This window comes from Vombatus ursinus, unplaced genomic scaffold, assembly GCF_900497805.2.
Source record: "Vombatus ursinus unplaced genomic scaffold, bare-nosed wombat genome assembly UNPS02014924.1, whole genome shotgun sequence".
NCBI lineage: Eukaryota > Metazoa > Chordata > Mammalia > Diprotodontia > Vombatidae > Vombatus > Vombatus ursinus.
Window position 1 is genome coordinate 3,669,606 of NW_020954702.1, and position 20,664 is coordinate 3,690,269.

Genomic DNA, 20,664 nt, shown 5'->3' on the forward strand with positions numbered 1-20,664 from the left:
TTCTCAGCAATGCAAGGATCTAAGACATCACCAAAAGTCTTATGATGGAAAATGTTATCGACATCCAAAGAAAGATTTATGGAGTTTGAATGCAGATTGAAGCATACTATTTTTTTTCTTCTGTTTTATTTTATTTCCTCTTTCTGGTAGTTCCTCCTATTGGTTCTAATTCTTACTTAATACATCACTAATGTGAAAATGTGTTTAATAGGAAAGCATATGTATAGCTCTATTAGATTGTGTGTTGCCTTGGGGAGGAAGGTGGGTAGGTGGGGGAGAAAAATTTAAGACTCAAAAGCTTATGGAAGTGATTGTTGATAACTCAAAATAAATTAATAAATATTTTTTTAAAAATACTATAATATTTTGCAATTTCTATACTCATATTCTCAAATTATGATATGTTTTACATTCTATAATACTTACCTTATAAGTATCCTTTTGATTTCATAATAATGTACTGCGCATACATGTACTAAATGTCATGATTACTCCAAGGTGGAATCATACTTTGTTCTTCCTCTTCAGTATTTTCTTTAGTCCAACTAAGTGTTTTCAATGATTATTAGCTAAAGGCATCTGAAGTCATTTGATCATAAAAGGGAAGTTTAGTATCTGAGGGCCACTCTGTAACTTGATATTGTGTGAGAGAAATCAAATAGGAAAACCCATCATTTAAAAGTTAATTTGCAACTTTAAAAAAAGTAGCTTTTCTCCATAGGAAGACCACATTCTATCCTGAGAACTTATAGACAATTTGTAAAATATATTCAAGGGTTGACAACCTTGCATCAACCTGCCTTTCCAAATTCTTATATTTACTTTTCAAAAGCATTTCAATCTAGCCACAACTGGCCTATCTACTGTTCCCTCCATATCCACACTGTCATAATTGCTACTTCCTTCTTCCTTATGTCACTGACTTAATAATTACTACCTATTTCATCATTATCCTCATCAATCTAGGTTAAATACTGGAACTACCTATATTCTCATTCAACAGTAAAAATAAAACTTCAGTATTAAGGACAAAAACCCAGAAGAAGAGAAAGTCTCCAAAACATCTACAAGCAAAATCTCACTACAGCTTGGGCACAAATATAACTAGAATTACTAAAAGAGATGAAACAAGAGGGTTTTTTTTTAATTAGTTAAACTCTTTTTATAAATTAAATGAGAAGATTAAAAGAGAGAATGGAAAAGAAATGAAAGTAAGAATTGGAGAGACAATTAATATCTTGTACCTCTAACATAAGAGGTACAAAACCTGGCCCAAACAGCAAATTCCCTGAAATTAGAACAGACCAAATAGAAGTCAATGACCATATAAAACAACAAGAAATGTTAAAAATAAAATCAAAAGACTGAAAAAATAGGAAAAATGTAAGGTATCTCATAGCAAAAATGACTCTGAGGAAGAAAAAATATAGAAATTATTAAACTACCTGACAAGCACGACCCCTCAAAAAAGAGCATAGACATCATTAAATCATTAAAAAACACCACAACTTGGGGCAGCTAGGTGGCAGCACAGTGGTTAGAGTACAGGCCTTGAAGTCAGGAGGACCTGAGTCCAAATCTGGCCTCAGACCAAATGTTTGACACTTACTAGCTGTGTGACCCTGGGCAAGTCACTTAACACCAACTGCCTAAAAATAATAAAACATTTTTTTAAAAAAAATAAAAAGAAAACACCACAACTTTCTAACCCCTTAGAACCAGAAGGCAAGGTGGAAACAGAAAAAATCCACTGGTTACCTCTTGAAAGAAACTACCAAATTAAAACTCCTGGGAATATGATAACCAAAATTCAGAGCTAAATTCAAAATTCAAACTAAATTGTGCAGGGTGTGGGGGGGAGAGTTTGAGTCTCAGAGAGACTCTTAGATTAAGGAGGACTGAGAAATGCTTCTTAAAGAAGATGTAATTTTAACTGAAACTTGAAGGAAGACAGGGAAGCTGTGAGGTAGAGATGAGGAGGGACAGCATTCCAAGTATGGGGAAGAGTCAGTCAACATGATTAGTCAGGAGATGGACTGTTCTGTGGGAAAAACAGCAAGGGGTCGATACCAATGGATCACAATGTACATAGAGGGGAATAAGGTGTGAGAAGACTGGAAAGGTAGGAAGGGGGCAGAAGACAAAGATTAGAGGAAAAAAACCTGCAAGTAGATGGAAAAAAAAATTCAAGTACCTTGGAGCCGGCAACACACAAGATTTAGCTTCTACCACCTAAAGGAGCAGGGAACTTGGTATGCAATATTCTAGAAGATAAAGGATATAGGCTTACAGCCAAGAATAATTTACTTAGCAAAACTGATTATAATATGAAGGTGGGGGGGAATGGACCTCTAAGTAAATAGAGGGCTTCTAAGCATTCCTATGAAAATTCCAAAGCTGCATAAAAATAGTGAAGTTAAAATACAAGAATATTAAAGAGTTACATTAGGGATTTGAAGCAAATCCTATAAGCAAAAATATTATTATTAATTATTATTATTATTTCCTCTTTTACTTTAGCAAATGAATAATTTTAGTTATTCAGTTTGTATAAAATAAAGGTTAAATGAAGATTCTATTCACTAACTTCTACCTCATCAAAAGTAATATATGAATAGATATGTATAGACAACAGCAATTAGAAAGTTAGACTCCAAAGGATCCTATGAAATATTACATTATGGAAATTAAAATTGACATTTTTTTCTTGTGCATTCTCAATAAGGGAATGTGAAAATATAATATTTTCCACGTAGGTTTTTTTTAATGTAAACTCTATAGAGAGCTATTATAATGAATTATGATTTGGAAATTCACATTAAAAGATCCTGTCTGGATCACAGATTTAATCTTTCTCTAATTTCCAGTTTGATAAACTTCTGAGAATGGAGAGGAAAAATCCTTCCTTTCTTATATACCTCTTTCTGTGTATTCTCAACTGAGCAGAATGGAGAATATAGAGATAAAACTATATTTGAAAAGTTGGAAACTTGAACCTTTAAAAATCTCACTCTTTTCACCCCCTTTCCCTTAGCTGATCAAACCACAGAGGGGAAAAGGTATTCTATTCAGAACACAAAATACAAACACTGTTGACAGCATAATCTCACCCTTTAAAACAGTTTGAGTTTTCCTTAAACCCAAAAGGGTTAACCTCCTATTCAGACATTTAGGAAAATCTTTAACTATTACTCTAAATTCCCTTTTCACAGGGCAATGAGCTTGGTTCCATTGTTTCCCATTTAGTCAAAAATCAATAGCTTGACATAAAATCTGTCAGAGCCTGACAGAGGCTAAAAGAGGAAGCTGCCTTATTAGGATTTAGTGAGAGCAAAAGATCACCAGAACTTGATCTGGCTCAAAGGCAACTGAAGAAATTGTCACTTGATCAGATCCTGATCCTCCTGTAGTACTTAGAGAGAATATCTCTTTTGAAACTCAAAAATTTTAAACTAATCATCATCAAGTTGAGTAAAAGTCACATAATATAGGAGATATTACTTTTTTAAACAAAGGGAAATAACATCAGATTACTCTGATCATTTCTCTAGTTTTATATGGAATAGATTTATGAGGAGGAATGGCAAATGCAATGAAAACAAAATTTAAAGAATGTTATAACATCTTGATATTTCCATGTTTACACTCTCAAACTGCCATATCTATATTTAAATTCTCCATTTGCCTCATAAGCATCCTTGTGACTTCATAATAATGTGCTTTCATATTGGCTTTAATTGTCTAAGCTTCTTCTAGATGGAATCAGTCTTATTCTTTCCCTACCATGTAAAATCATATACTTAGGATAAAAAAAAATTTCACAAGAACAAGATTGGTGAAGTATAGGCTAAGCAGCAGTTTTTCTGAATAAGACATTACTTTTGGGTAGATTACAAGTTCAACATTAGTGAGCAGAGAATATGAAAACCAAGAAAATTAATGCAGTATTAAGTTGCATTAAGAAAGGAACAGTTTTAAAGACTAGGGAAGTAGTTCTACTATAATAATAAAGAACAATATTCTCATTTGTCCTGATTGTACCATATTTGGATTATTGTGTTCACTTCTATGTGCCACATTCTAGAAAGTATATTGATACACTGAAGAATGTACAGAAGAGGATAACCAGTACAGAGAGTGTTCTTGAGTTTCGGTCATGTAAGCATCAAGTAAAGGAACTGGGAATATTTAGCCAGGAAAATGGGGGACATATGCTATCTGCCTTCAAGTATCCAAAATATTTCTGTATGAGTGATTCAACTTCTTGTGCTTGGCCCAGAACCAGGTGAAATTTTGTGGTGTGGGAGGGGAAAGAGAATAAACATTTTTTTCAGTATCCAGTGCTCTATTTGCCAGGCACTCTGTTCTGCACTTTTTACAAATATCACCTCATTTGATCCTCATAACAACCCTGAGAGATAGATGCTATTATTTTCTCTACCCTACAGTTGATTAAACTGAGGCAAATAAAAGTCAAATGACTTTCTCAGGATCACATAGCTAGTAAGTGTCTGAGGCCAGATTTGACCTCAGTTCATCCTGACTCTAAGTCCAGAATTTTGCCATCAGTTCCCTTATTAGTTGCAAGGAAACAAATTTGGTACATAAAAAGGCTCCCTAACAATTAGAGCTATCAAAAATGAAAGGAATTACCTTGGAAGTGTGCTCACTCTTTTTCAAAATTAAATTTTATTTTTTCAATTTACCAACATATATCTTGTCTTCTTTCCATTTCTCTCAAGCCAGATTGAAAAAGAAAGCAGAGATCTTGTAGCAAATATGTACAGTCAAGCAAAACAATTGCATTGATCAGAGTTCTTAGGTCTTTCAAAGTTGTTTGTTTTTTTATAATGTTCTTATTTTTATATAAATTGTTCTCCTGCCTTCTGTGCATCAGTTCATGGAAGTTTTCCTAAGTTTTTCTGAAAGCATTTCCTTTATCATTTCTTACCGCACACTAGTATTCCATCACATTTTATACCAGAGCCACTTGTGAAATGATGGGCACTCTGCCCAGTTTCTAATTCTTTGACGCCACAAAAAGAACTGCTCTAAATATTTTTATACATATGGCTCCTTTCCCTCTTTTATTTCTTTGGGGTATATACCTAGTAGTAGTATGGGCCTGGAATTTAGGAGTATGCACACTTTAATAACTTTTTGGTCATAGTTCCAAATTGTTTTGGACAATGGCTGGACCAATTCACAGTTTTCATGTACTACATTAATGTTCCTGTTTTCCCTATATTTTGTCCAGCATTTGTCACTTTTTGTCCTTATTATCAATTTGATGAGAGTGAGGTAGAATCTCAGAGTGGTTTTAATTCACATTTTTCTAATTATTAGTGATTTAGAGCATTTTTATCTGGCTACTATTGGCTTGTATTTCTCTAAAAAATGGCTGTTCATATTCTTTGGACATTTATCAATGTAGGAATGTCTTTTTTTTTTTGATGAATTTGCAACAGTTCCCTATACATCTTAGCAATAAGATCTTTTTAAGACAAAATTCCTATGAAGATTTTAATATGTAATCTCTGACTGAAAGTCTTCAAGAACACTGGAATGATCTATTGTTATCATATATTATTGAAGAGACTGTTGTTCAGTTTTGGATTAAACTAGAGAGGCTGTAATGTCTCTTCCAACTGTGAAATTCTGTGATTTAATGAAGGACAAAAATAATTTCAGGTGGCTTTTAGAAACTTTTAGGAAGGAGAAATCACTTTTATATAAGAAGATCAAGAATGACTTTATGGAGGAGATGGGACCTGAACTATGCTTTAGAGGAAGAGAAAGATGTCAACAGACAGCAATGAAAAAGTAGCATGTTTCAGACTTGAGAGATAGTGTGGGCAAACACGTGAAGTTGGTAGAGAATTTGAAAAGACTGGGGGACATGAGCAATTCAATCTATCTAGAACTTTAATACATGAGCAGTAGCACCTTGAAATAAAACTAGAACATTTGACTCTGATTGTGTCTTAAAGATGAGGCTTAGGGGGCAGCCAGGTGGTGCATCAGACAGAGCACTGGACCTGGATTCAGGAAGACCTGAGTGCAAATCCAGCCTCAGACACAAAACACTCACTAAATATGTGACCCTGGGCAAGTCACTTAACCCCATTGCCTAGACCCTCCAAAAAATAAGCAAAAAAAAAAAAATAGGTCAGGCTTAGAATTTTTTATATGGTCATGGTTTTTTTTTCAATACCTAAATTTTAAATGCATATAATGAATGTCATAGTTGTTAGTTATTTATTCTACAACTATATACCAGGATAGCACTGTAGAAAGAGGCTATCCCAGTGGCTAATTTCCATTGATAATACTCAAGTACGGTTTTAGAATTTCAGAGTCAACCTTGTCAGAAGCAGTATGAACCCTTATGTTTGAGCAGGTATAGATTTTGTTTGTTAATGAGCTCTACTAGATACAGAGGTATTCCATTAGTACAGTAAGTGCTTTAATTTTTCCCTGCCCTTGTTGTTTAGGAAGAAGTACCACATGCTGGAAAGGGCAACTTGTTAATTCCCAGTATTGACTTTGAAAACACAGTGAAATTAAAATTAGTCAAGTAAATGGCACAGTAGGAAATAGACAGGCTTGGAATAAAAAAAAAAAAAGATCTGAAAAAAGATCTGAAAAGATCTGAATTTGAATTCCTGCCTCAGATACTTACTGTGTGACCCTGGACAAGTCACTTAAGCTTCTATTTGTCTCAATTTCCTTATCTGTAAAATTGGGACAATACAAGTGCCTACATCTCAGGGTTACTGTGAGGATCAAATGATAATCATAATTGTAAGGCATTTGGCACAATGCTTGGCACATGGCAGGTACCATATAAATGTTAGCTTTTATCATTTAGTAATAGTACTAGAAATAATAGTAGTAATAGTAGTAGTATCATAATTGTTAAACCAGTTCAGTGCCTTCTCAGCTTTTCAGTAAACCCTTTAAATTGATAACTATTTATGAAACATCAGTTTCCCAGTCTATCTTCATAAATTCTTTTTGAGGACAGGCAAGTCTCTCAACATCTTAGATCAAATCTATCTTTCCACTAATACCTCATACTATTTCTCCTCACAAACACTATATTCCAACCATACTAGATCCTTCACTGTTCCCTGATTGTATCATGAGTTTTCCCACCCTTGTGCCTTTATTCATGCCATTTTCTTACATGTGGAATGCTCCAAAAGTCACCTCTATCATATCAAAATTCACAGCACTTTATTCTGTTCTTATTCACTTAACAACTTTGTATTTTGTTTTATAGCAAAGATAGGCACCATGTTCCCTAGTTTTGTATCTCTAGGGCTTAGATAGTGCATTGCATTGTTGAGAGCACCTAGCAACTGATAGTAATCAGAATATTTTATAGTGGTCTTTCAAAATGTCTTACATTTTACAGGAGAACTGATATAGCATCCTTTGATTTTTATTTTGTCAAAAGCAGTAATAAGATAAAGAAAAAGAAAATCTTCACATGGTACTTTTTTAACAAAGCCAAAATCTTTCCTTAATTCCCTGTAATTAGAATTCCATGAATTAGTTCCTTAAATTAGTCAGATTTTAGGCAAAGAAAAAGTAATTTGGGTTTATTTTTGACTTTCAGAAAAAAATCTATTAGAATTTTGCCTTACAAGCCAGGATTCATGCCATTAGGGATATCAGTTACTCAAGACAGCCTTGAAAGATATTGGCCACAATATTGAACTTCTGCACTAATATAGTGCATGCTCTATTTCTTGGCCAGAAAAAGCATTGTGTAGAACAGGAAATTTAACTTGATATAGTGAACTATTCAGTCTAAATCAGAACTATTGCAAAAGTAACTCAATATGGAAAATGTTGTCACAAATTCCATGCCACCAACTGATATTATGGGTCTTAAGTCTTGTAACATATGATGCCTTCTAATACTATTTGAAAAAGAGTATGTTTGTTATGTAGGTCAGAAAAATGTCATTCTCTTTATTTGCTAAATCTGAAAACTATTATTCACTTTATAGATCCAGCAAACTCAGCTCCATCTATTCTTGATGGATTTGACCATCGAAAAGCCATGGCAGGGCAGCGTGTGGAGCTACCCTGTAAAGCATTTGGGCACCCAGAGCCAAATTACCATTGGCTGAAGGATAATATGCCACTAGAGGTTGTAGGAAGGTTTCAGAAGACAGTGACAGGGTTGCTGATTGAGAACTCTCGTCCTTCAGACTCTGGCAGCTATGTTTGTGAAGTGTCAAACAGATATGGAACTGCAAAAGTGATAGGTCACCTTTATGTAAAACGTAAGTAGGACTCCAGTTTGTCTCTGCATCAACAATGCATTTAACTTGAGAAAAAGAGATTGTTAGAAGAAAAAGTAACCTTTGTATTGAGCCAATTTTTTTATGGATTTTTGGTTTCTGGGTGAGTGAACTACTTAATACGGAAGAGTTCTTCCTTCCCAGGGAAAAATGCCTTGGTGAAAATCTAACTTACACATACAAATCAATTATGATATGCTATCCTGGATCTTAAAATAAGTCAAAACTACCATGTGGGGCAATTTTTATACATTTACAAAAACCTTGTGGATAAAATAAAAGTATCTTTGAAAAGTCTGAGCAAAAATAATCGCAGCATATTTTGAATTATGTTCTTGAGTGCTTGTGGCCTATCCCTTTATTAAAATTGAATATGGAATTTATTGCCTAGAGCAACAGCCAATAATATGTTTATTAAATTCATGATGATTCTTCTCATAAAAATAAAATGGTTGCAATCAACATGATTAAAACTTGTTACTGTTATAAAGTAAGGTTTTTCATTTTTCATAAAGTAAGCTGTCATTAAAAATCTCCTCAGAACAGTTCCAATTTATAAACTTTCTAGTGGTAAAAATTCTTAGTATTAAAATACTCTCACTTTTTTTCACATTGTCCCTTTCTCTGCATGAAGTGAAATTGACATACAATTACAAAAAGTGCTATCCATGAATGAACTGCCTGGAAGTAATCTAAAGATTCTTGAGAATTTTCAATGGGACTTGGTTTCCTTGGCAAGTTCATCATATTTCTAGAATTTTCTCTGAATTGTATACAAATCTTTATCTAAGTGGGTATTAATAGCCCGTCTATGTCTTAATCATTAGTGTCACAAAGCAAAACCAAATGGAATGCTATAATATTGTCTTGTTCTCATATCTTTTCATTCTATAATAATAACTAATAGTTACATAGCACTTCAAAGTTTGCACAGTACTTTAGACATCTTATCTTATTTGATCCTCATAATAACTCTCTGAGATAGGTTATATTTTGATCCATATTTTAAAGATGATGAAACTGAGACTGATAAAAGTCTATCTCTCTCAGAGAGGTCAAAGAGCTGTCCAAGTGTTAGCTTTCTTAACATAAGAACTAGAGTAAATTCTCTAGGCTTTTTTATTATTTTCCCTGTCCAAAACGATTTCTTACAATATTTTGTTTATAAAGGACCTTTTCTTCTAAAAGTTCAAACCTCTGTATTTAATTCACCCTGATAATCAACCTATGAGATAAGTACATCAAAGGGAATATACATTTTGCTTTAGTAAACTTTTTCCCCAGACACATAGGAAAAGAATAACAAGTAAATCACACAAACCTTCTGAGTAATTTTTATAATGATTGAAAATTTTAAAAACATCATTTGTTCCAATTCAAAAGCAACAATTGCTCAAAGTGAATATTATTTTACTGTATATTTGATTCCAAAAATTCCTTTTGCTGGTACTGGCTATCCTAATGCACAATTGATAGCATTCACTGCTGAATCAAGGTTGTTCTTCCATATCTAAATTAATACTTTCTATTTATAGATAGCTACATCTTTTGAACCCGTTCTATTATGCAAACCTCATTCTTGACTGTGGTCCAGACAGTATGGCATAGCATAAATCTTTATTTAACTCACACTGTAAATTATTTGGTAGACTGAAGAAGTAGAAAGATTTCTTTTTCTGGGTATGTCATTTTAAAAAATATCAGTTATTAATTTTTAATTGTTTGATGATGCTATGAAGAAAACTGACCATGTTACCTCTTATATAAACTACCATTTGCTAAGAATGGAACTAATTCTGCAGAACTGTTCATTTCAAACATTTTTCCTTCAATTCTCAATATCCTGGAAGGGAAAATGTTGATGTCAAAAGGTATATCAAGTATTCTAAGACAGTATGTTCAGAAAGTCCCTTTTGTTTGCTGATATCCCATTAATGTATCTCCTAAACCATTAAGATTTAGTACACATAAAAACACAGATATTTACTTTGGTATCTTGCATTAATACCTTTAAATTATTTCAAACTTTCTAGAAGTACATTAGGTAAATATCTTGATTCAGTAAATCAGGGCATGCTTAATGCTGAGGAGAACCAGGTTGCAGTCTATCCATGTCCAGGTCAGATAGTTTTGGACTAAGAAAAAATGTGTCCTATGGCTGTCATTTGTATTTGGGATCTTGGGTATTTCTTTTGCATAGTTGTATGCCATTGACCTCAGGGGGAAAACAAAACAAAATAGCTATTTGTTTATGGATTTGTGGATGACCCAACCCAAATCCGTCAGCATCATTGCAAAATCAACTCTGAATACATTTTTTTATGGATAGTGGCTTGGCAGCAGCATCTTACCTATTAGATAGAAATAAATTAAGCCATGACCCATCTTAAATTTGATAACTTTGTGAGGTACCATGGAGAGGGAGAATAAAGATTAAGAAGAATATTTTTATATACAACATTTTATTAAAAGGTACTGATCATGATATCATTTGAATCTATTAACCAAAGTTTTTGATGCTTTTCTGAATGGACTATGGATATGATTACTGAAAAATCTGTAGAAATAATGTTTAGTTGAATGCTTCTTCTCTCCTCTTGTCTTCCTTTTTTTTCAAAATCTTTAGAGCCACTAAAAGCCACAATAAGCCCAAGGAAAGTTAAGAGCAGTGTGGGTAGTCAAGTTTCGTTGTCATGTAGTGTTACTGGAACTGAGGATCAGGAACTCTCCTGGTACCGAAATGGGGAAATCCTCAAACCTGGGAAGAATGTGCGGATTACAGGGATCAACCATGAAAAACTTATAATGGATCACATGGTTAAAAGTGATGGTGGTGCATACCAGTGCTTTGTTCGAAAGGACAAAATGTCTGCTCAAGACTATGTTCAAGTAATGCTTGAAGGTCAGTTTTCCAGCTTTTTAGACTATGGTAAAAATACATTCTGATGATCTGATAATACAAAAAAGAAACCCAAGACATATTCTATAATATTTTTATTGTTATATTATTATTGGTACTATAATATTAAATTCTAAGTCTTCTTTTCACCTAGCCCAAGCAATGTATTTATTCTACTTTCTGCTGAAGTTGGTAATATGAATAGAATTATGCATCAAGGCAGAAAGAAGCATTTAATAGAAGTAGTAGGTATGATATCTATTCACTTTTATGAAGATACTTAATGAGCTTAAAATGTGCCCCAAACCTTAAATTTTGCAGTCTAACCAGCTCTTTGCTAATCTGTTAAGTCCAGAATACCATAGAACAAGTTATTGAGACATTTCACATGCCATTTGTGCAATTATAATCACAAAATTAGTGTTCACATGGCTGAGAAAGTACTGTTTACCTCCAAGCTTCATCTGATGAAGTCTGTGGTAGCTGACTTTCTGTTAAGTTTTAACTATGTGAGATACAGTTGACAAATGATTTATAATTATTCAATCTTCAAGATTATCAATTATATCAGTTTCTTAAAAAAGCAGTTGCCATAGGTAACCTATTAGTGAGATATGATAATTATCCATTAGGATGACATGCACTACTATTATGCATTATATTTTATACACCATGAATGTTAATAGAACTCAGCCTACATATGAAAATAAAATATGTATTATAGTAAACAATGGAATTTCTTAAAACATATTAACATAATTTCATTGCTTTGACGTTATCCTTTAATGAATTCACAAATGTCTTTAAAATTTTAAATGTTGCTCCTTCCTTCCATAATTCTTTTTCTCCCTACAGATGGAACTCCCAAAATTATTTCTGCTTTTAGTGAGAAAGTGGTGAGTCCAGGAGAACCTGTTTCCCTTATGTGCAATGTGAAAGGGACCCCACTGCCCACAATTACATGGACTCTAGATGATGACCCAATACTTAAGGGTGGCAGTCATCGTGTCAGCCAGATTATCACTTCTGAGGGCAATGTGGTCAGCTACCTGAATATTTCTAACACTCAGGTTCGGGATGGTGGAGTCTATCGCTGCACTGCCAACAACTCTGCAGGAGTCGTCCTATACCAGGCTCGAATAAACGTAAGAGGTGCTTGTCAAATCAGCTCCTCAAAACACACACACACACATACACACGCATACACACATGCACATGCACACACACATGTGCCCATGCACATGCACATGGACACACACCTCCTTATAATGGGGAAAAAAGACTTCTGTATGCAATAAGCTAAGTCTGGAAATATGAAATTGAACTGTCTTTTGCTCTTCTCAGTTATTCTCCTTTTCTTCTGACTATGGGAATGCATCGAATATGTTCATTTTAGAAATGACATTTTTATTCTTTTGTCAGATTTTTGTATCTTTCCCTCTTAATCCTGCCCTTTTAATCTTTTTTTTTCTGACTTTTAAATTTCTGCTATTCATGTTTCTTACTTCCTTCCTCATATTTAGTTTCCTACTTTCATAGTGATTCTTCATGTACATGGCATCTTAACTTGCATCTATAGCCCTACATGGCATAATATACATCTACACAATACTTTATATACAGTGTTAAATAATTGATAAATCATATTGATTTCTTCATATACAACTTATTGCTCAGTATAGCACAGTTTAGTTTTGTTGGTTAAATTAATTTTCCCTCTCATTTACAATTTTAAAAATCTGGTATTTAAAAAAAGTTGGGAATAACATAATTAATGTTGCTATAATTAATTTTTAAATGTTAGAGCTGGGATTCACAACTATCTCCCTAACAGAGAATACAGAAAACTGAGGTTAAAAGATTAGTAAAGTCTATAGATTGAATTTATTCATATTTACAAGCCAAGGAAAGAATGTCTGTTTTTCCTCATGGTGTGTACCCTTAAATTATTTTGAAGAGTTTCTTTATATTTCTCTAGGGCCTGCGAGTATTCGGCCAATGAAAAACATCACTGCAATTGCAGGATGGGATACATACATTCACTGCCGTGTGATTGGTTATCCATATTATTCCATCAAATGGTATAAGAATTCCAACCTACTTCCTTTTAACCACCGTCAAGTGGCTTTTGAGAACAATGGGACTTTGAAACTCTCAGATGTACAAAAAGAAGTTGATGAGGGTGAATATACTTGCAATGTGCTGGTTCAACCTCAACTCTCCACAAGCCAGAGTGTGCATGTGACTGTGAAAGGTAATAAAAATATTGAAAATTATATAAACCAAAGTTTTACTTCTACTCACATACAGAGATTACTGAATATGTCAGATATTCATAAACATTCCTAAACATTAGTAATGGAATAACACATAAAAATCCATACTATTTAAAGATGATAGTTTCAAAGACCAAGGCTAACAAAATTACAGTGTTCTCTATAGTTTTCTTCTGATTTTAAATAAAGCTGCATCTACACAGAGGTTATTCTTCATAATGGTAGTTGGGCCTTAATTTTTCATAAGGGAATGTCTTTGAGTATCATTTTTAAACAAAAACAGCCCCCATAGAATGGCTTGTTTTGTTGTTGGTCAGGTCCTTTAAAAATGTTATTATAGTTTCTTTAGGCATTGTAAAAAACTCTGAACCCAAAAAAGGCAAACATCTATGCTTGTATTTGTAGACTCTGGGATTCATTAACTTCTGAAGGAATTATGTGTTCTTCCTAGATTCATAGATTTAGATCTGGTTTCTAGCCCTGCCCCCAAAAAAGGGGGGCACTTTAAAGACCATCTAACCAACTCCCTAATTTTGTAGATGAAGAAACTGAGACTTTGAGAGATTAAGTGACATGCTCAATGTTACATAAGTACAAAGTTACGAGACTGGAATTTGAACACAGGTGCTTTAAATCCAAAAGTAGTGACCTTGCAACACTTAACAATTCACAGACACCTCCAAAGTCACACATCTAGTTAGTGTAGAACAATGATTAACCAAGTTTTCCTGACTATGTTTCTAAACTTAGCATAAAATTATCAATTTTAAGTTATGGAAGTAATTAATTAGAATTACTACTTCAGTAACTTTGCCATTCAAGGGATATGCCAGTAAAGTACAAGCTCTGGCATGTAGTACTAAGCTAAAAACCTTGTAATAAGATATTGTGCCTGTCAATATTGATTTCATCTGAGGGCTAGACAGGTAAGTTGGAAAAAAAATCACCAGAGAGTTGGCCACAAGGTTATAAATTTTTTCAACCATGGCAACTCTAGAAGAACATCTGCTATGGAGAAGAGGGTTTTTGTGACTCATGTCATTTATGAAGAAGTCTAAGGGAAAACTAAAGAGAAACAAATTCCAATGTGTATTGTTTAAGATGGAGAGGTGTGAGTAGGTTATAATCAGAAGTCAACAGGATCTGCCATATTGGAATCAACCAATCTGATTTGGTACATAGGAAAACTATGCTATAATAAAAAGAAGCTTATGATAAATAAATATGGGTACTACAAACAAAACAAAATGAGAGATTTGAAGAGAAAGAAATCCTATCCACCCAGGGAGAGTCAGAATTTTCATCTAGGACATAACATTTGAGCTAGATTTTAAAGAACTGGTAGAATTTGGGCAGGTAAAGATGACAAGGAGAAGGCATTTCACATATAAGGAATGGTGTAGATAAAGTTACAAATGACAAAGAATATGAGATGAGTTAATAGAATAATGAGAATTCCAGAGCAGCTGAAACACTGAACACTCAAAGGAGAGTAATATGTAATAACAGTTAAGGATAGAATGCCATCAGATAGTATAGATCCTTTAAAGTCACTCTACAGAGTTTGGATTTAGTTGGCAGATATAATTGTCAACTGATACAAAAAATCGTATATGAGAGTGACACAGTAAGAGATGTTTGTAAAGTAAAATGTTTGTATAAAAAGTTTTTAAAAGTGTGCATGAGAGTGACATGTCAAGATATATTTGCAAAAAAAGATTTATCTGGCAGAAGTGTGATAAATGAATTTGACTGAAGTAATACTGGAACCAATTATCTAGGATAGAAGCAGTAGGAATTTGGAGAAGCCTTTTGAGATGTATTAGAGACATAGAATGAATAAGATTCTCTTATACATAAGTATATGTGTATATTAGGTTAAAATATGTAATATAAAAAAGTTGATTCAGCAAAATCTGTTTTATATAGACCTATCCCAGCCTTTAGAAAATAATCTAATGCCTGGGGTTTTGTCTTTCTTTTGTTGGCTTGATTACAGTATTCAAAGTCCACCTTCACAGATGGGTAAACATTAATAATAATAATATGATAATAATGATACAGCTATTCTCACCTATGAAAATGCCGGCTAATTTTTGTCTCATATAATTCAATTCATAAGGTTAAGATTGGTTGTCTTCTGGTAACCTGTAATAATATATTTAAGTATTAAAGAAAAATGAAGTATCAGCTTGGATTGTGAGTGCTAGTAGATGCAAATATTAATAACATAAAACCTACCCACCAAATATTAGAACACAAGATGCTTTGACACAAATGGCTTTAATATCACTCATTTCCTCTTATTTTGCTTGTAAACTTATGAATCTTTTTTTCATAGAGTGAAAAGAGGTGGCACTTTGTTTGGAGATTGTAGTAAAGGAACATAGGATAAGTGAACATATAATAATAGATTTTGAGTGATGGAGCAAGGGGAATGAAGGAGCTCCTGAAGGAGACAGTGTGGTTCAGCACAAAAAGCACTGCCTCTGAAGTCAGATTTACTAAGTTCAAATACTTTCTGTGGAATTTAACTACTTATACCTTCTTGGGCAGAACGCTCATCCCCCCTGGGTTTCAATTTGCTCATCTATAAAATTAGGGAGTTAGGCTAGATGATCTCTGTGGTTCCTTTCAGCTCTAGATCTATGATACCATGAGTGATTTCAATTTTCTTAGTAAAAAATGGAAGAGAAGATTTCTGTTGAAAGAAAAGATGGTAGAGGTAGTTTCGTAAGCTTGAGGATAGGACCTTTAGAATAGTAGCTAAAGGAAATAGAATAGATAGTTAAGGATTTCCATGCAGACTTTGGTGGAACTGAGTGCTGATTTCACCATTTTAGAAAGCAATTTGGAACCATACTCCAAAAGTTATTCAACTATGCATACCCTTTGACCTAGTTATGACACAATTATGTCCATACCCCCAAAGAGATAAAATAAAAAGGAAAGGGAGTCATATAAACAAAAATTAATTATTTCAATTCTTTTTGTGGTGGCAAAGAACAAGAAACTAAGAAAGTGCCTATCAACAATTTGGGAATGGCTGCAATAGATAGAAAGATACGTAAATACATACATACATACATACATACATACATACATACATATACACATAAACAATATACATACCTGTATACACACATACATACATACTCATATATACATATCAATATATGTGTATATATGTATATACATGCACAATATTCATTTACATATGTATATATATGATGGGATACTATTGAACTATAAGAAATGATGAAGAGGATGATTTCAGAAAAATCTGGAAAGAATTATGTATGAACAGATGCAGAGTCAACTGAGCAGAACCAGAAGAACAATATGTAAAATAACAGCAATATTGTAAAGATAGACAAATTTGAAAGACTAATCAACACAATAACCAACCACAAGACCTACCATCTTGAATTTCAGAGGACTCAAAATGAAACATGCTACCCACATCCTGACAGATACATGATTCACTCAGCATACAGATTGAGACATATATTTTTGGATATGACCAATGTAGGAATTTATATTGCTATAGTAGATGTGTTCATAAAAGAGGTTTTGTTTTCTTGCTCAAGGAAAGGTGGGACAGAGAGAATAGAGATCTGAAAATAAAATAAAACTTAATTTTTAAAATGAATCTCCATGTAGCAGTAAGATAACTTGTAGTCTAGATTACCTGTTGTAGACTCAGTTGACATTGAATATTGGTAGAACTTGAATTACTGATGAAAAATGGGACAATGAAATCAAGGGGTAGAAAGCAAGATTAGTTTTATTGGTTAATAACACCAAAACAATGAAGGGAAAAAAGTAAGACCAGAGAAAGAATGATGGAATGGAAGAATAAGGAAGAATGAAAGAACTATCGAAGTTATGCACAGGGAAAGACAGAAAAAAAAGAAAGCCTATAAGAATTTATGACTATGCCTGTAACACAAATGTGGATAATCATTAGATCTAAGGTATTAGATCTTCTTTTGGGTGTCTGATGGAGAGTTAAGCTATAGGGCATGCACTGAAGCTGAAAAGATTTGAACCTAGCTGAAAGGGTTTGAGGAGATTTAAATGTGTATGTTTAATTCCCTACATATGAAGGCAGATGTTGAGGAGAAGAGGAAGGCTGTGAGTCAAGTATTGACTGAAAGGAGGATTGACTTGGAGGTCAGATCATACAAGAAAATTCTGGATAGGTAATATAGAGAGATGAATTAACTTAAAAAAGAGAAGTTGCTAAATGATGGTTGCAGAAGGTAGATTTAGAAGTGGCAGTGAAGACAAAGGAGTATACCTCCTCCTTTTCCTAGTCTGGCATTTTGGGACTGATAAAAGTAGATGTAATCAGAATTATAGATGATGGCTAATGATACAGTACCTTCTGGAGAGAAAGTCAATTTTTAATTAGTGCAATAGTATAGAAAATCTCAAAAGAAGGGATTTAAGATCAAAAGAGTATTATTTCAACATAGTGGAGGATGTAGAAGGCGCAATAGACAATGAAAAAGAAAAGCAGAGGAGGAAAGGGACTGGAGTGGAATTGAGTTTGTCTGGATGGGAATGAGAATACAGAGAGAAGTAGTAAAGGGACTTTTTTTCAACCTTGAGAGACTGTAACTGAATCACTGTAATTGGGTGAGTAGGACCTGTGAATTTGAAAGCTCCAGCATTGGGAAAGTTGAATTGATTGGGACATCTGCCTCCCAGGGTCCTATGATGGTGGAATGTGAAATTGTTAGAGGTGTGTGTACTCCAAACACTGGGGTACTAAGGATATAAGATGGTGGGAAATTTGTGTCCAGGATCTGAGTTCCAGGGACTAGACTGAACTTCATGCATTGCACCATAGCTGTGCCTATATTTGAAGATAGTAGGTACAACCAGAAGCTATCTCATGTGTCATGTACTCAGTTCTATATCTGAGTCCCCGGATTTTAAAATACCAGGTATTGTGTCTGAAATCTTAGATAAATGACACCATAATTTTGTTTGAGGTTTTAGAATTTCTGTTTCTGAGTGTGCTATCTTAAGTCTTTGCCCTGGGCTACACTAGGTCTTGGCACCAGATATTTGTTCATGTATCACAAGAAAATTTACCTCCAAGAAGACATTTATTAACTGGAAAAACAACAAGAATAGTATTTGTTTAAATACTAATTTAAACAAAATACAAATTCCCCTGTTTGGCATTTAAAGCCCTTCCTGATCTGAGTCCAACCTAAATTATCAGACTTGTTTCAAACTAATCTACCTTCCAGTCAAAGTGGCATATATATATATATATATGTATATAACTTTATTTTGAATTATCAACAATCACTTCCATAAGCTTTTGAGTTTTAAATTTTTCTCCCCCTCCCTTCCTACCTCCCTCCCCAAGATGGCATACAATGTGATATAGGCTATACATATACATTCCTATTAAACATATTTTCACATTAGTGATGTTGTAAGTAAGAATTAGAACCAGTAGGAGGAACTACCAGAAAGAGGAAACAAAACACAACAGAAGAAAAAAAATAGCCAATAGTATGCTTCGATCTGCATTCAAACTCCATAGTTCTTTCTTCTTTGTGGATAGCATTTTCCATCACGAGGCCTTTGGAGGCGTCTTAGATCCTTGTATTGCAGAGAAGGGTTAAGTTTATCAATATTATTCATTGCACAACATGGCTGTTATTGTGTACAATGTTCTCACTTCACTCAGCATCAGACCATACAAGTCTTTCCAGGTTTTTCTGAAGTTAACCTGTTCATCATTTCTCATAGCACAATAGTATCCCATTGCATTCATATATCACAACTTGTTCAGCCATTCCCCAACTGATGGGCATTCTCTCAATTTCTAATTCTTTGAAAGTGGCCTATATATTGTGAAACAAACTATATATTTAGTCTCTTTTCTCTATGCCCAACTAGTGCCTAAAATGCACTTCTTGCTCATTTCCAACCCTTAGAATCTTTAATTTCTTTCCAAGTCAGATCTCAGATGTTATGTCCTTCAAGAAGCCTTCCTTTATCTTCATGGTGGTTCATTCACCTCCTTTTTCCACCCTCCTCTACAATAATGTTTTCTTTATGCAGTATTTTGTACAGAGCACACACTTAATAAATACTTGTTGAATGTAATTGAGCTAAGAAGATTTCAAGGCACATTCATTTAGTCATTGTTTTTACTATTTTAAAAAAAATTTTATTGATGCCATTTGTTTTTATATCAGTCATTTCTGAAGAGATTCCCACCTCAGTTCTCTCATCCATTGAGCCTTCCCTTGCTACAAAGATCAAGTTCTTCATAGTATTCCTTTGGTAGTTTGTTTGCAATCTTATTACAACAGTAAATTAACTTTGTTAGTCTTTTCATTTTTATCATATAGGCATCATCCAGCCATGAGTGCTGAGCATTCCTCCAATAATTTATTTGTTTGTTTTTATTAAGGAACATTTTTTCTATTGAATATAAAGAAGTATTTTGTATGTGTTGGTGGCTTGATCCTTGTTGTAACTATTTTGAAAAAGATTTCTCTTTCCATTGTTACCTCTTAGAATTCATTATTATTATATTGAACTGCTGTTAATTTTTATTATTTTGTTGTCTGCAATTTTGCTAAAGCTACTAATTGCCTCAATTCATTTCTTTGCTCATTCCACAGAATTTTCTAAGTAAACAACCACATCATCTGCAAATAAGGATAGTTTTATCTCCACATTGCCTTTGATTAAACCTTTAATTTCTTGGTCTTGTTATTGTCATTGCTAGCATTGCTTGACTGATATTAAATAGTCACATTAAGAGGAGCCATTCTGACTCCATATTAATTGGAAAAGCTTGTGGTGTTTCCTCATTACTATGATTCTTGCATTTGGCTATAGAAAGACTTTTTAATGATTTTTTTAAAAAAAATCTTCCTTTGACTATACTGCATAGAATTTTTGTTAGCAGAATGAATTTTGTACTTTGTAAGAGACTTTTTTGTTTTTTAATTCGATTTTATTTTCAGATCAAAATTTTGTCCCTCCTCTTTCCCATTCCCCGACCTATTGGAATGGAAAGAAAAATAAAACCCATCACAAATATGTATACTTATGCAAAACAAATTTCCACATTGCCCATGAGAAAGAAAGAAAGAAAGAAAGAAAGAAAGAAAGAAAGAAAGAAAGA

At 33.6% G+C, this 20,664-nt stretch overlaps 1 protein-coding gene across 1 annotated transcript in view; it reads left to right on the forward strand.

The window, feature by feature from the left end:
• DSCAM (DS cell adhesion molecule) overlaps positions 1-20,664 on the forward strand; it is a 778,395-nt gene that overhangs the window by 285,772 nt on the left and 471,959 nt on the right. Inside the window, exons 5-8 of the mRNA XM_027843631.1 lie at positions 8,022-8,300; positions 10,945-11,220; positions 12,073-12,369; positions 13,196-13,471. Coding sequence (XP_027699432.1) covers positions 8,022-8,300; positions 10,945-11,220; positions 12,073-12,369; positions 13,196-13,471 — 1,128 coding nt within the window. The remainder of the gene's footprint in view (positions 1-8,021; positions 8,301-10,944; positions 11,221-12,072; positions 12,370-13,195; positions 13,472-20,664) is intronic.